The following is a 15334-nucleotide window of genomic DNA, read 5'->3' as shown; positions in this document are numbered from 1 at the left end:
TTAATAAAGCTATTTGCATTTCTTTCTTTATGACCCTACTTCATAATTTTTCAAACCATCAATTAGACTGTATCATTCAACGCATTTCTTCTCAATAGTCTGCAATGCTACTTTAATGGGCATCAAACCATTGTTTTCCTCAACAACAGAGTAATCTACAACTGAATATCTTATATAATAATCTCCGACTAATGTCAGGGCTTATTTTACTCATTATAGTATCAATCTTCGAAATATATTTTATAGTGTGCTTCTCCGATTTGCACTGGATAATGGTCCCAACAGTTTAAGAGAAGCAACCATATCAATGGCAGGGCTATAAAGAAAAATACATTTTCTTTCTCTGAGGTAAGCACAGTTAGCAGTTCATCAGTCTTCCATTACTCCCATCCACATTACTGATCTGTAGTGCAATGGGGATTGCAAGATATACTATTTTTCCTGTATTTTTGGACTCATCCTATTTCTAAAAGCTCAGTACAATGTTAAAAAAGGTTAATAAATATTTATGTTACATGTATGTGTTGCAGACCAAATTGTAGAGTCCAATGATGAACATTCATCCACAATCATCTATGGTACTCAAAAAGTGCTTTGAGAAGTTTTACTTCAGTACTGTTGAAATATAAGAAATAATTAACAAAAGGGAATTTTAGCTCTGTGTAAGCATAATATAACATTTATAGCATCAGTTCACTTTTAGGAACATAATCATTCCTATTCAATAAACAAGATAAAACACTCCAAATATATGACATGTATTGATTTAATGCAAATGGTTGCACTTAATCATTTCAACTGTAATAAATTAGCATTTTTACTACATAAAAATATGTATTCCGGTTCATAAATCTCAGACATTAAATATTTTTTCCAAAATGTTGTATAAGTGAAACCCACTATGCAGATTTGTGCACAAATACAATCTTGCTTTCTATATTTTGTCAAGGACATAAATAAACTCTAAAACAAAATAGAAGTCCATTTTTACACTAATACTTTGCAAAATACACACAATTTGTCACTGATAAAAAATAAAACTGCATCAAAATATACAATTTCACACGCAACAAGCTTAAGAATGAAGTTTTTTTGTCTTGCAAAAATAGTTTCATTCAGCTTCCCTGAAATTCTTTACTGTCTTATGTGTCTTTGTTTATAATTAAATCACTAATCTACAGTCAACAGAGCAAGAACTAATAGAGAAGGCAGACAAGTAACAATATGTATGTTTTATAAAAACAAGAACAGTACTTTCAATTAATAAAAGTATTCCAGTTAAATATTCATATTGCTTATCCTCTTTAGAGACTGTAACAATCTATTTCATATATGAATTGGTACATGAACCAGAAGTTCAGATCTTTTTGTAAATGTTTCACTGCACATCTCACATGTATATTCAACTTTCATATCTCCATCTTCATCACTATCAGACAACATACCCGCATTTGAGACAAGTTCAAAAATTGACTGCTTTGGTTCTTTTATATCATTTGTAGTTTTCAAATTGTTTCTAACAACTTTTTCACAATTGGCATCAGCCTTCGTTGCATTTGGAAACCTAGCTACTTCTAACTTTGCCATTTTCACATTGTGATAACTAACATTTTTTGTCCTTGGTCTCCCTTTCATGGACTCTGGAGTTTTGCTCATAGCAGAGTCACCAGCTGCCTTCAAACTGACAGCTTTAAGGGCTGCCAGTGTGCTGAGATTCACATTCTTAGTTCGTGGTCGCGGCCGGGCTTCACCCGCAGGTCGTGTACTCTTCAGAAAACCTCCAGAGACTGAGCTAGAAATTCCAGATTTTGCATTTGCACTATCAGTTTTTGTACTATTCACTCCACTGCATTTACCTTTGGACTTACTTAATCTTTTACTGGTGTCACTCTTCATATCACTGGTAACAATTGAATTGAAATTCTGGACAACTGAATCTAGATTATCAGCAACTGACTGAAGATTATTTGCAGTATGAGTCCCTAGATCAGATGCTGTTGTACCAGAACCAGATTTTGGTTTAATTTTATACTTGCGTTTAATAATTTTATGTTTCACATCATCAGAATCATCTTCACTTTTGTCTACAGAATCCATTCTATCACTTCCAAATGAAAATAAATTGAACTCATGGACACTAAACTTACGTCTTCGTTTGTACTTTCTTGGACCAAGTTTTGGTAAACGGTGTTTTGCAGTGTTTTCATCACTATGTTTTATTAAATGTGCACATAAATCTTCCGAACAATCAAAGGATGCAGCACACACTTTGCAAACAAAATGAGGCCCACTGCTTGAGCTGGGCATCATTTCAGGACCAGAGTGATGAGATCGGATGTGTTCACGAAGAACAACCTAGAAGCAAACATGTTTTAAAATTAATATATGCAATTTGAAAATAAACAGTAATTGAGTTAGAACAAGTATAATTTGGAAAGGACAACCAAATAATGCCTGTTATAAAACAGCTGCTGCAGAAAATGATCATCTAAACAAACGTGTTACAGTTATGGAGTTTGAGTTTTATAACACGGTGAAAGAAGGCTTAATATGACTCCACTTTTACCTCCCACTAATGTAAAATCAGAATAATTGTAACTGGAAGGAAGATACAGGGATGGAATGTTGAATTACAAATTATTTAGGAATAATGAGAAGACTCATTGAAAGGCAGAAATGCTGTGACACGACAGGTTCACAAACAAAAGGTACAGAGCTTTGCTGTGCTAGCTTTCAGAATGAAATTCCTTTCTCAAGCTGAAGGAGAAGCATGCACACATACGCACAAACATGCACAAACAAGCATACGCACAAACACGCCCATGTGTGCACGCACATGGACACGCGCGCGCGCGCGCGCGCGCGCGCGCGCGCGCGCGCGCGCGCGCGCGCGCACACACACACACACACACACACACACACACACACACACACACACACACACACACCCCTGTCTCCCTTCATCCAGGTCTTTCCTGGCCCGTGGTGAGTATACTGGAGTCAATTGGGGTGCAGGGTAGGGTAGGGTGGGGTGGGGGGGGGGGGGGGAGGGAGGGGTTGAGGGGTGAGGGATAGAGAGAGGCAGGGAAGGGGTTGAGCATCTAGCGACTTGTCAGGGAGTGGGGACCAATCTGTGGGCTAGTTAGGGGTGCAGGTAGAGGGGGCAGGTGGTAGACGGCTGAGCACATGATTTCACAGACTACGGTGTGAGATGGCAGCACACAACTAGCTGACACGTACTGGACGGGGATAATGGGAAAGGGATGGTGTACACGCTATCCCCCCCCCCCCCCAACCTGCCCCTCCAAACACACACACTATTGGGTGGGCAGTTGTGGGGGACAGCAAGTTACCTTATGTTTGGACCAGGAAGGTTACGGGAGCAAAGGATGTGTTGTAAGGATAGTTCCCATCTGCGCAACTTAGAAAAGCTGGTAGTGGTAGGGAGGATCTAGATGGTGCAGCCACTGAAAACTTGCATGTTGTGCCATTAAGTGGTCTGCCATGTTTTTGGCAACGGTTTGACAGGCCATTCATTCTGGTGACAGCTGGTTGGTTGTCATACCAATGTTAAATACTATGCAGTGGTTGCAGCAGAGCTGGCATACAACAAGGCTACTTTCACAGGTGGCCTGGCCTCTAATGAGGAATGCTAAGCCTATGACAGGATTGGAGTAAGAGGTGCTAGGTAGGTAGATAGATTAGGTCCTGCATCTGGGTCTTCCACAAGAGTATGACCCCTGTGGCAAGGGATTGGAGGTGGCATTCGTATAGGGTGGACTATCATGTTGTGGAGGTTGTGTGGGTGGCGGAACATGACTTTGGGAGGGGATGGAAGTATCTTGGGTAGGATGTCCCTCATTTCAGGGCATGATGATAGATAATCAAAGCCCTGACAAAGGACGTGGTTCAGTCGTTCCAGTCCCGGGTGGTATGGGGTGCGGCTCTCCACCATCCCCAAACCTTTACCTCCCGTGACCCTACTCGTCATTGTAGATGCAACCTCCTTATAGACCAACATCCCTCATACCCATGGTCTTGCCATGGCTGAACACTACCTCTCCTAACGCTCTGCAGATTCCAAACCCACCGCTTCATTCTTTGTATATCTAACCAATTACATCCTAACCCATAACTACTTCACATTTGAAGGGAAGGTATACAACCAAATTTGTGGCACAGCCATGGGCCCCAACATGGCACCCTCTTATGCCAACTTCATCATGGGCTACCTAGAGAAAAAATTCCTAGCCTCCCAAAACCCCTTGTCTGGTTCTGGTTTATTGATGACATCTTTATAATCTGTACCCAAGTCCAGGACATCTTATCCTCATTCCTCCACAATCTCAAACCTTCCCTCCCATCCACTTCACCTGGTCCTCCTCAAGCCATCATGTCACCTTCCTGGATGTCGATCTCCTCTCAGATGGGTCCATCTACACCTCAGTCCACATAAAACCCACCAACAGTACCTGCACTTTGACAGCTGCTACCTCTTTCGCACCAAAAAATCTCTCCCATACACCCTGGCTACCCATGACACATGCATCTGCAGTGATGAGAACCCTCTCGTGCAGTATGCTCAAGGCCTCACAAAGGCCTTCTCAGACAGGCAATACCCCCCAGTTCTAACACACAAACATACCTCTCTTACCATATCCCCCACACATGCCTAATCCTCATGTCCATGCCAAGAACCAACTACAAAGAAGTGCCTCTCTTGTCACCCAATACCACCCGGGACTGGAACAACTGAACCACATCCTTCATCAGGGCTTTGATTATCTATCATCATGCCCTGAAATGAGTGACATCCTATCCAAGATACTTCCATCCCCTCCCAAAGTGATGTTCCGCTGCCCACCCAACCTCCACAACATCCTAGTCCATCCCTATATCACTCCCACCCACAATACCCTGCCACAGGTATCATACAATTGTGGAAGACCAAGATGCAAGACCTGCCTATTCACCCACCCAGTACCTCCTACTCCAGTCCCATCACAGGCTTATCCTACTCCGTCAGATGCCGGGCCACCTGTGAAAGCATCCATGTTATATACCAGCTCTGCTGCAACCACTGCATAGTGTTTAACATTGGTATGACAACCAACCATCTGTCAACAACAATGAATGGCCACTGCCAAACTGTTGCCAAAAACAAGGTGGACCACCCAGTGGCACAACATGCAGCAGAGCACAAATGCGAGATTTCAATGGCTGCTTCTTCTTCACAACCCTCGCCATCTGGATCCTCCCCACCAGCTGTGCAGATGGGAACTATACTTACAGCACAACCTTCACTCCCATAACCTCCCTGGCTTAAACCTAAGGTAACTCGCTGCCCCCCCTCCCCCCCACTGGCCACCCAATAGTGAGTGTGTGTGTGTGTGTGTGTGTGTGTGTGTGTGTGTGTGTGTGTGGTGCATGCACGCACAAGTACACCATCCCTTTCCCATTACCCCCGGCTAATATGTGTCAGTTAGTTGTGTGCTGCCATCTCGGTCTGTGAACTCGCATCAGTGTCAGCTGCCTGCCACCTACCCCCTCTACCTGCATCCCTAGCTATCCCACACATGGCTCCCCACTCTCCCACGAGTGCTAGACGCTTCCCCCCAATCCCCTCCCTGTCTTCCACCTGCCTCCCTCCATCCCTCACCCCACCCCACCCCACCCCACCCCACCCCACCCCACCCTACCCCACCCCACCATACCCCACCCCACCCCACCCCACCCCATCCCAGTACACTCGCTAGGGCCAGGAAAGAGCTGGCAATCAAATGAGCACAATGTAGGAGACAGACGTGTGTGTGTGTGTGTGTGTGTGTGTGTGTGTGTGTGTGTGTGTGTTTCTCCCTCCGCTTGAGAAAGGAATTTAATTCTGCAAGCTAGCACAGGAAAGATCTGTACCTTTTGTATGTGTATCTGTCTATGACTCAGTGCTTCTGCCTTTCGGTGAGTCTTCTCTTTATTCCTAAATAATTCGTTATTCTTGACCAGAAATGTTAAATTACTTGACCCAAGTTTGTGAAGCAAGCACTTAACAGGTGCAATCTATGAATAATGCACAAAAAATCTCTATAAAATAAAACACAATCTGAAGTGACTAAAAAACCTCCTGCAAAACAAATTATGTCATTCTACTTGCAGAAGGGAAGCCTTTTCTTTTTAATCTTCCCCAATTTAACACTCAGTCTTTGCTGAGGAAGGAACTAAAAGCTAAGATAGTCTACATACTTTTATACGTGTCTGTCAGTAATACCTACAGTTCTCCTGAAAGTAACTACTGAGCAGCAATTCTGTCTTACACATTTAGAATTTACTTCTGCTGCTTCATTTACACATATTTTCTCAATGGAGTTTTGAAAAAATGTAAGAAGCAATTGGACTGTGATTGGAATGGCACATTCATAAAACCACAATATAAAAATTATTTAATTTATCTAAAATAAAGGAATGAAATGTTACTCTGCACATTGAAAATCATTTAAGTTTATTCACTCAATGGAAGTTTATACATAGTATGCAATACCTGTTAACTGTAAAACAATGGTTAGTCTGCTTCCAGATGAAACTCTTGAATATCAAATGGTGTCATTCTCGAGAATACAGAAGAGATTTTTTGGAGGGATATACTAATTGCAACAATAAACAGCTATTAACAAGTAAGAATAAAAATCAAATCAATAAAGATCCAGAAGGAAAATAAAATGGAGAAATGGGATATGTGGGAGATGGTAGTCCCTACAAGAAGAGGGTGAGAAGAATAAGACGCTTCAGGTACATATTGTATGATTCCTCTCCACAGTTGTAGCCACTAATGCACTACTGTGAAGCTGAATGATGGAGATGGCTCAATCTCCAGTGGTATATCTTTTGCCTATCTCTAACTGGCAAGCGATTAGAGATGGTGACATGCATTTAACGATCACTAAATGCTGTGTCAGTGTCTTGGGATGAATCACAAACTTCTCAGCAATGTGCCGAGGACTGAGGGGGAGATGTCCTGTTTTTTCTTTCCTTTTCATACTCATTTTTAACACTTTGCTATAAATGCACTCATCACAGTTATCTACATGAAACACATTTCACACTTCAATTAGAACTAAAAGCAATGTCAAGGCACACCATACGCACTAGGACCTTGCTAAGAATGCACTGTGACAATTCTATCCCAACCCCAAAGTTCAGCACTAACAAGGGAAACTCTCCATTGCACCCCCATCAGTTTAGTGTCAAAATGGGCAAGCAAGTGAAACAGAGACAGCAAATGGTCCAAGTTAAAGTTGTGCAACACTGAGCATATTACAAGAATGACGGTGTTGTGGTTGCGTGGTCACAGTGTTGGACTGCAAAGTGGAAGATCCAAGTTAAAATCTCCCTTGTGCACCCCCCCCCCCCCCCACCCCACCCCCACCCAAAATTATGAACTTTCCGTCCGGTCATTGACGTGAATGAGTCATGTAGTAAGAATATATTATGGCAGCAAGTAAATGAGATGAATAGTGATGTCAAGCAAGATGCCACATAGACCTCTCACAGAAATGAAAACAGAAAATAAGCAGATGTGAACTACGTAACAAGAAAGGAATTCAGGAGTCAAACCTCCCAAAATGTACTGCAAGAGTGATAACATGTGGTACTTGTGTACAACAAGTAGGAGGTACATAAGTCTGGAGGTCCCTTCCTTACACCATACTGTTGTAAACAAACTTTACACCGTGACATGGACACAAATTTAGATACAGTGAACACACACACATCAATGACTGGACGGACTGGTCATAACTTTGTGGGGGGAAAAAAATATTGGGAATGAGGGAGATCTGAACATGGATCTCCCCCTTCACAGTCCAACACCATGACCACACCAACCCCAATGCCATCGCTAGTCAAATGCGCACAATGCTGCACGTCTTGCACTTTGACCGCACATGGTTTTGATCTTGCTTCTTTTTTCACAGTTCAGTATATCTTCTTCCTGTTTTCATGCTTGATCTGTGTTCAGTTTTTGACAGGCAATCCATTAGGCCACCTTACCACTAAATCTGAGGGGGGTGCAATGGGGAGCTTTCCTCGTAAATATGGGAATGACTTTTATACAGATATTTTATAACATTAATGCTTGTTTTTCATTATTTTCTACTTAATTAATGAAATAGTTACTAGAGTTTTGCATTCTAACCACTGGTAAATTATCAAGAGATGTGAATAGTCATGAAATAGAAGTGAAAACAGTTTAATCTCATTGATTCAGTGCCATAAGCTACAACTTATTCTTTAAGGAATACTTTAAAATACATATATAAGTGCAGATTACTCCACTGAAAGCAAGAGAATATGAACACATATTTCAAGCAAAGGTGCTTATATTTCTGTTGCGTGTTCTTACAGTGATAGGCACTTTCCTCGACACAAAACAATTTTGTAGAGATTCCAACAATTCGAACTTTCTTAAATTTCACTTGACTTTCTAATACTTGAATATTTTTCCAAATACAGTTACTTTTGCTTAAAAAGTGAATACGTTGAAGAGTCTTGCCATTTAAGGTGCAAATGTAATTACTATTATGGACATGCTTTCTTCTTTGTTGGAAACAGTTTTATTGCTTATGAAGTTTTATTATCATGTCTGCATTATTTTCCCTTCGGTTACAGTTGTGGTGGCTTATTTGGTACATTACATACTGTAGGTAAAGGGAATTACACTCCACATCAATTTCCAACATTCCACACTCATTAATTTGAATGGAAGTGTAGTGAAGAAAACTTAAAGTTGTTGAGTAGATCTATGATTTCCTGCAAAAAGTAAGGTGTTTTGCTGTTTACTAACGATTTTTGTACGTAAAAGAAAATGACATTCTTTGGCAAATAACTGTACATTACAAGAGAATTGCAAATAAACTGTCGTGTAATATATTGTCTCGTACCTCCAAGCAACCTTAAGAAGTTAAAGAAAAACAAACGTATCATTTCTTCAATAATGACAATTTTTGTTGCACTATATGTGATCCTTACTGTAAAAACTATGTTACAGATCAATACAAATGATACTATTTGCACCCATCCATTATCATATTCAGAAGTATAGCTTTCAGTCCATTTGGAGTGCTGCTGTCACAGAATAAAACAAAAATGAGCAACATTGTTGTGACTGACTGGGTTACACTGTGGTGAAGGTGTATCCATTTCCTCTTAGCACTGACACTCAGTATAACGACTTAATCAAACAAAAACTAACTCACGTGCACTCAAAAGGAATTTTTCACTTAGTAAATCTGCTGGTGCCTTGAATGAAGAGCCAGTAGCAAATTTCAAAAGTGCTTAATCACGGATCAGCCACCCATGTTTGTTTTCATTCACAATTCTATTAGTTTTACAGTCCATTAGCAAATTATTGCTCTCCTTTACCCCTCTTTTCTTCCAAATTATATCATAAGCCATTATCCTTTGACTGAAATTTGCTGTATCTATATGCCTAATCCAATCTGCTCCACCATCTGGCCTCAAACGGGCTCCTGAGCGACCAACTGATCAGTGTCATCCTCAGTCAATGGCAACATCTGCATGCGGTATAGATGGGTGTAGGATCAGCCATCATTTTCTCAACTGCTGTCAAGTTTGTGGACTTTTGAGCCTTCTCATTCAAGAATGTCCTCAACTTGCATCACCAGGCTGAGTGGATACTGGCCCAGTCCTCCCATAAAGGAAAAGTCCTTGGACAACCAGAAATTGAACCACACATGGCTGTCAGGAACATTGACCACTCAGCTAAGGATGCGGAATCTAGTCCAATTAAAGCACCTTTATTCAACCACTAACCAACGGATCAACACCTTTAACACCAACAGTAGTGGCTATTTGTATGAAGCCATCAAAGTACTACAAATTACCGCAAAAGATAATTCACTTCTTGTTGTTTGGTCTTCAGCTTGAGAACTGGTTTGATTCAGCTCTTCTATCTTTAGCAAGTCTCCTTATCCCTAAATAACCACTGCAATCAAGGCAGATCTCTTGCTACAATTTTTACTACTCCAACATTTCCCTCAATAACAATTTTGTATTAACTACACAATTTCTTTTTAGTCTAGTTTCAGAACCTTTATTTTTACTTAGCTACCTAGGTTTCGAGATATAAGCCCATTTTTGCATACTAGGGAATGGGCTTATCACCCAAAACACTGGTCGTACAGTAATAATAAAGTTTGTGGAACAAGGCCAAAAAAGTGTTTCATTTAGTTAACACAACAAACCGTGCTTCACCAAGAGCACACAGTTGAATCGGTTAAAATGATTAACTATTTCTTGCTGTCTCAGAATGCATACCACCAACCTATCTCTTCTGGTCAAGCTATGACCAATTCCTTTTACCCCAATTTGATTCTGTACCTCTTCATTAGTTATCTGACCTACCCATCTAATCTCCATAACTTTTCTGTGACATCATTTTCAGAAATATTCTCCTTCTATCTGTAATGAGTATAGTATGCCGTTCACTTCAATATCAGGCCACATTCCCATCAAGCACTTACAGAAAATACATCTAAACATTTGCACTTATATTAGATACTAAAAATTTTCCCTTTTTCAAATTTGTTCTTGTTACTGAAAGAGTGCATTTTACGTTATTTTTACTTCGGCCAAGGTCGGTTATTCTGCTGACCCAAACATCAGAACCATTCTATTACCTTTAGTGCCCCATTTCTTCTATCAGTATCACCTAATTTAACTAGACTACATTCCTTTACCTTCATTTTAACTACGTATCTGTTCATATAACAACCTCTTTTCAAAACACAGTTCATTTCATCAGCTGTTCGTCCAACTCCTTTGCAAAGTCATCGGCAAACCTTAGAGTTGTTATTTCTTCCTTTTCCAAATTTCTCCCAGGTTTCCTTCAATGTTTTCTCACTGTATAGACTGAATAACAGGGATGATAGGATACACCCCATTTTGGATTTTCAGGCTTTCTCAGATGTCATATTGGAAATACAATTCTTTTGTTTGCAACCAGATAACATTATGGAGGGTCCTGCAACAGTTCGACATTTTCAGGTAGTCAAAGAGGTTACTGCTACAAGATGCGACAAGTGATAACTATGTGGCAGCATCAAATTTTTTGAAGCCATGAGCATGAATCAAGCACGTGTGGAAAAACTTTTAATGTTGCATGAAAATATTACTCATAGTGCCACCTGCTGAGGGCCAAAGAGAGATCATCTACATGTATGACGTGGGCCACGTCTGTGCTGCTGGAAATCGCTGTGGCTGCAAGTTAAATTAAAACTCTGGAATGTGCTGCACCAGACCCACAAAGCACATTACAGAGTTTTAATTCAGCTTTTAGCCACAGCAATGCTTAGCAATACAGGCATTGTCCAATGTGGAGGTGCCAAAGGGCCCTCTTTGCCTCCTGGCAGGAGCTGCTACAAGCGCTACTTTCATCCAACTGTAAGAGCTTTTCAAAGCATGCAAGATTCCTGTCTGCGGACCTAATAAATGTGGATGCTACCACATAAATATCAAAATATCAGCAGTCACATCTTGCAGCAATAACTTCTGTAACCACTATATGATCTTGAACAACTGTTTTGATGAAATCCTGTGGGACTTAATGCAATGTTAACTGGTAACCTGAGAAATGTATTTACATGATAAATCATGTTTTATTCCCTCCTCAACTACTGCCTTCCTTACACATCCCTCAAGTTTTCTAACTGCGGTGTGGTTACTGTACAAGTTGTAGATTTTCATTTGCTCACTTTATTTTAACCATGATAACTCAAGAATTTCAAAGAGTGTATTTCAGTCAACATTATCAATATTTTTTTTTAAATCAATTCCATAAACGAAAGTCTGCCTTTTTAAATGTAACTTCTAAGTCAGTATTACACTGCATCTTCTTATGTTTTCTCCAGAACCAAATAATCTTCTCATAGGTTGGCTTCTATTAATTGCTCCAATCTTCTATAGATAATTCATGTTATTATTTTGCGACTATGATTTATTAAACTGGCACACTTGTCAGTTCCTACCTTATATTATGTTATATTCTTCTGGAAGTCTGAGGGGGTGTAAAGTGTCTCGTATATCCTACATACCAGATGAAACAGTTTTGTTATGGATGGTTCGTCACAGACTTTAATAATACTGAGGGAATCTCATCTATAACCACTTTTTGAGAGCAGCAGAGAAGACAGGCTGTAATGGTTCTATGGAAGAATCATTGTCCCTCCTACAGAAAGCTATTAGCAACAGAATCCCACAGTTATCCTTATCTCCAGTTACTGTAAGCGAAGTCATAAGAGTAATTAGATCATTAAAAAATAAAAATTCTGCTGGTGTGGACAATATTTCTAGTAAAATACTGAAACACTGTTATAAATTTGTTAGTCCCATCTTATGCAACATATACAATGCATCCCTACAAGATGGGATTGTCCCTGACAGACTTAAGTTGGCTGTAGTGATTCCTCTCTTTAAGAAAGGGGATAAAAGCATTGTTACAAACTATCGCCCAATATCCCTATTAACTACCTTCTCAAAAATTCTAGAAAAACTCATGCACAGGAGGATTGTAGACCATCTCAACTTCCACAGTATCTTAAGCAAAAATCAGTTTGGGTTTCGTGCCGGTCTTTGTACTGAACAGGCAATATTCTCTTTCAGCAACCAAGTTTTGGAAGCCATTAACAAAAAAATGTCTCCAGTGGGTATTTTTTGTGATCTTACGAAAGCCTTTGACTGTGTAAACCACCAAATTCTTTGGAAAAAGGCAGAATACTATGGTTTAGGTGGTACTGTTGGCTTGTGGCTACAATCATATCTACATGATCGGAAGCAGACTGTAATGCTAAATGGCTCTTCTGGAGAACCTGCTTCGTCTGAATGGGGCACGATAACGTGTGGTGTGCCTCAAGGCTCCGTTTTGGGCCCACTGCTTTTCCTCATCTTTATTAATGATCTTCCTCTTTGTTCTGAGACAAACAGCAAATTTACCCTGTTTGCCGATGATACCACAATTCTAATTGACCATTTGATTGATCATGATCTTGAAAAAACTACAAATACTGTTTTTAATGACATCTTAAATTGGTTCTCCTCAAATGGTCTCTCGCTCAATGCAGATAAAACTCATTATATGAGGTTCCATACATCACAAAGTAATCCCGATGAAATTAACATAAAATGTAGAGATCAACCAATACAGAAAGTTGAAGACACAAAATTCCTGGGTGCTTACATAGACAGTAAATGTAATTGGTCAGTTCACATTCTTCATCTATGCAAAAAACTTAGCTCGGCAACATTTGCATTACAGGTAATTTCTTCAGTGGCTGAAGTTGACACTATTAAGGTTGCCTACTTTGGCTACTTCCACTCATTGATGTCATATGCTATCATATTTTGGGGGAACCAACCACTTGCAAAAAAAATTTTCACCATCCAAAAAAAAGCAATCAGAATAATGTGTGGGGTCCATCAAAGACACTCTTGCAGGCACTTGTTTCGGAAGATAGGTATCCTAACAACTGCCTCACAGTATATTTTTTCCTTGCTGACCTTTGTGTGCAAAAATTATTCCATCTACCAAGACAACAGTAAATTCCATGGTTATAACACCAGAAACAAAAACACTCTACATTTAGAAATGAAACGTCTCACTCTGGTACAAAAAGGAGTTTACTACTCCAGCATTAAGCTGTTCAATGCTCTACCACTACATATCAAATGTGTTCATACAGAACTGCCAAAATTTAAACAAGTTCTCAAAGATTACCTGACAGGGAAATCTTATTATACTGTGGATGAATACCTGAAAGAAAATGTATACCATCACTAAACTTATTGTGTCTAGAAGTAGTTCAATTGATTTTATTGTGCATTTGGGCATTAGCGCACTTTTTGTAACAACATGTATTTACTCTTGTAGGCCTAATATCTGATTTAACTTTGTGCTCTTATCTTTAATCTTTATTTGAAACTCCTTTTTCTGTCAAATGGTAGTTATGTTATCTAGCTGACATTGTATCTGTTACTGTATTTATAGTATGTCTTACTTAAACTATGTACAATTTGCCATTGAATTGCCCTTGTATTTATTGTAAGTTTAAATTGAAACCTGTACAATTTGACACGTTCCATATCCTTGTGATTGACTCACTAACTGGATCTACGGAACAAGAAATAAATAAATAAATAAAAAATCTATTGCAGCTGCCTTGTTTCAAATTATTTCTTTCAGTATCCTTTCAAATTCTACCCACAATATCGCCTCCCCCATCTCCTCTTCTTCCATTTCCTCTTCCTTTTTCATAATACTGTCTTGAAGTTTCTTTGCCTTATATAGGCCTTCTATATACTCCTCCCACATTTCATCCCTCCATTCTTTGCATAGCACTGGCTTTCAATCTGAGCTTTAGATGTTCACACAACTGCTTTTCTTTCCTCCAAAGGTTTATTTTTCCCCCTACCCATGGCATCCACAGTTCCCAGTCATGAATGCTTCTGCGGCTCTGCATTCCCTCACTTACCAATTTTGATTTGCAATTTTCCTCTTTCCATTAACCTCATTTTTTTTATGTCTGTATTCTCTATCACCCAATTCATTCCCTGCATTTTTTATATTTTCTCATTTCATCAGTTAAATTAAATATATTTTTATTCAAACGAAGGTTTCTACTGGGCTCTGTCTTTTTGGTTATTTGTTCCTCCGCTGCCTTCAGTATTTCTTCTATCAAAGCAACCCATTCATTTTCTTTTATATTTCTTTCTACCAACTCAAAACAGCTGTCACTAAATGCTCCCCCTTGCGATTCTCAGTAACCTATGGCTCTTTTATCCATGTCAACACCTCCTTAATTTTCTACCTTTCTGCGATTTCTTTAATTTTAATCTACAGTTCATAAATAAATAATTATGAACAGTCTACATTTGCTCCTGAAAATGTTTTGCAGTAATGAAACATCTATCTTACCATTATGTAATCTATCTGTAACATGCCAGTATCTCCACATCTATTCCATGTATACAACCAGCATTGGTACAATCAGTCCATGTTTTCCTTCTACTTTCCCTTCTCTTCCTTGCCCTATTATCGAATTAAATTTTTAATTCCCTTGTCATACTGAATAACTTCTATTACCTCATCACACTTTTTTTTTCAATCTCTTCATCATCTGTGGAACTAGTGGGCATATATACTTATATTACGGTAGTGGGGTCTTGGCATAGTTAGACAAAAATAAGTCCAATTTCCACAAGTTAATGGGAGACACTCGCATCCACTGCCTGAAGGTTTTTTAAATTTATGCATGATAACCTCAAATGAAAA

At 39.4% G+C, this 15334-nt stretch overlaps 1 protein-coding gene across 1 annotated transcript in view; it reads right to left on the bottom strand.

The window, feature by feature from the left end:
• Positions 1–842: 842 nt before the first annotated feature.
• The window catches only part of LOC124804534 (zinc finger protein 16-like), a 137485-nt gene continuing 122993 nt past the window's right edge, over positions 843–15334 (bottom strand). Inside the window, exon 7 of the mRNA XM_047264761.1 lies at positions 843–2355. Within this exon, the coding sequence (XP_047120717.1) occupies positions 1327–2355 (1029 nt within the window). The 3' untranslated portion in view covers positions 843–1326. The remainder of the gene's footprint in view (positions 2356–15334) is intronic.

Source organism: Schistocerca piceifrons, chromosome 1, assembly GCF_021461385.2.
Source record: "Schistocerca piceifrons isolate TAMUIC-IGC-003096 chromosome 1, iqSchPice1.1, whole genome shotgun sequence".
Taxonomy (NCBI): Eukaryota; Metazoa; Arthropoda; class Insecta; order Orthoptera; family Acrididae; genus Schistocerca; species Schistocerca piceifrons.
Note: the sequence above shows the minus strand (reverse complement) of the source record. Positions and strands in the feature narration are given on the sequence as shown.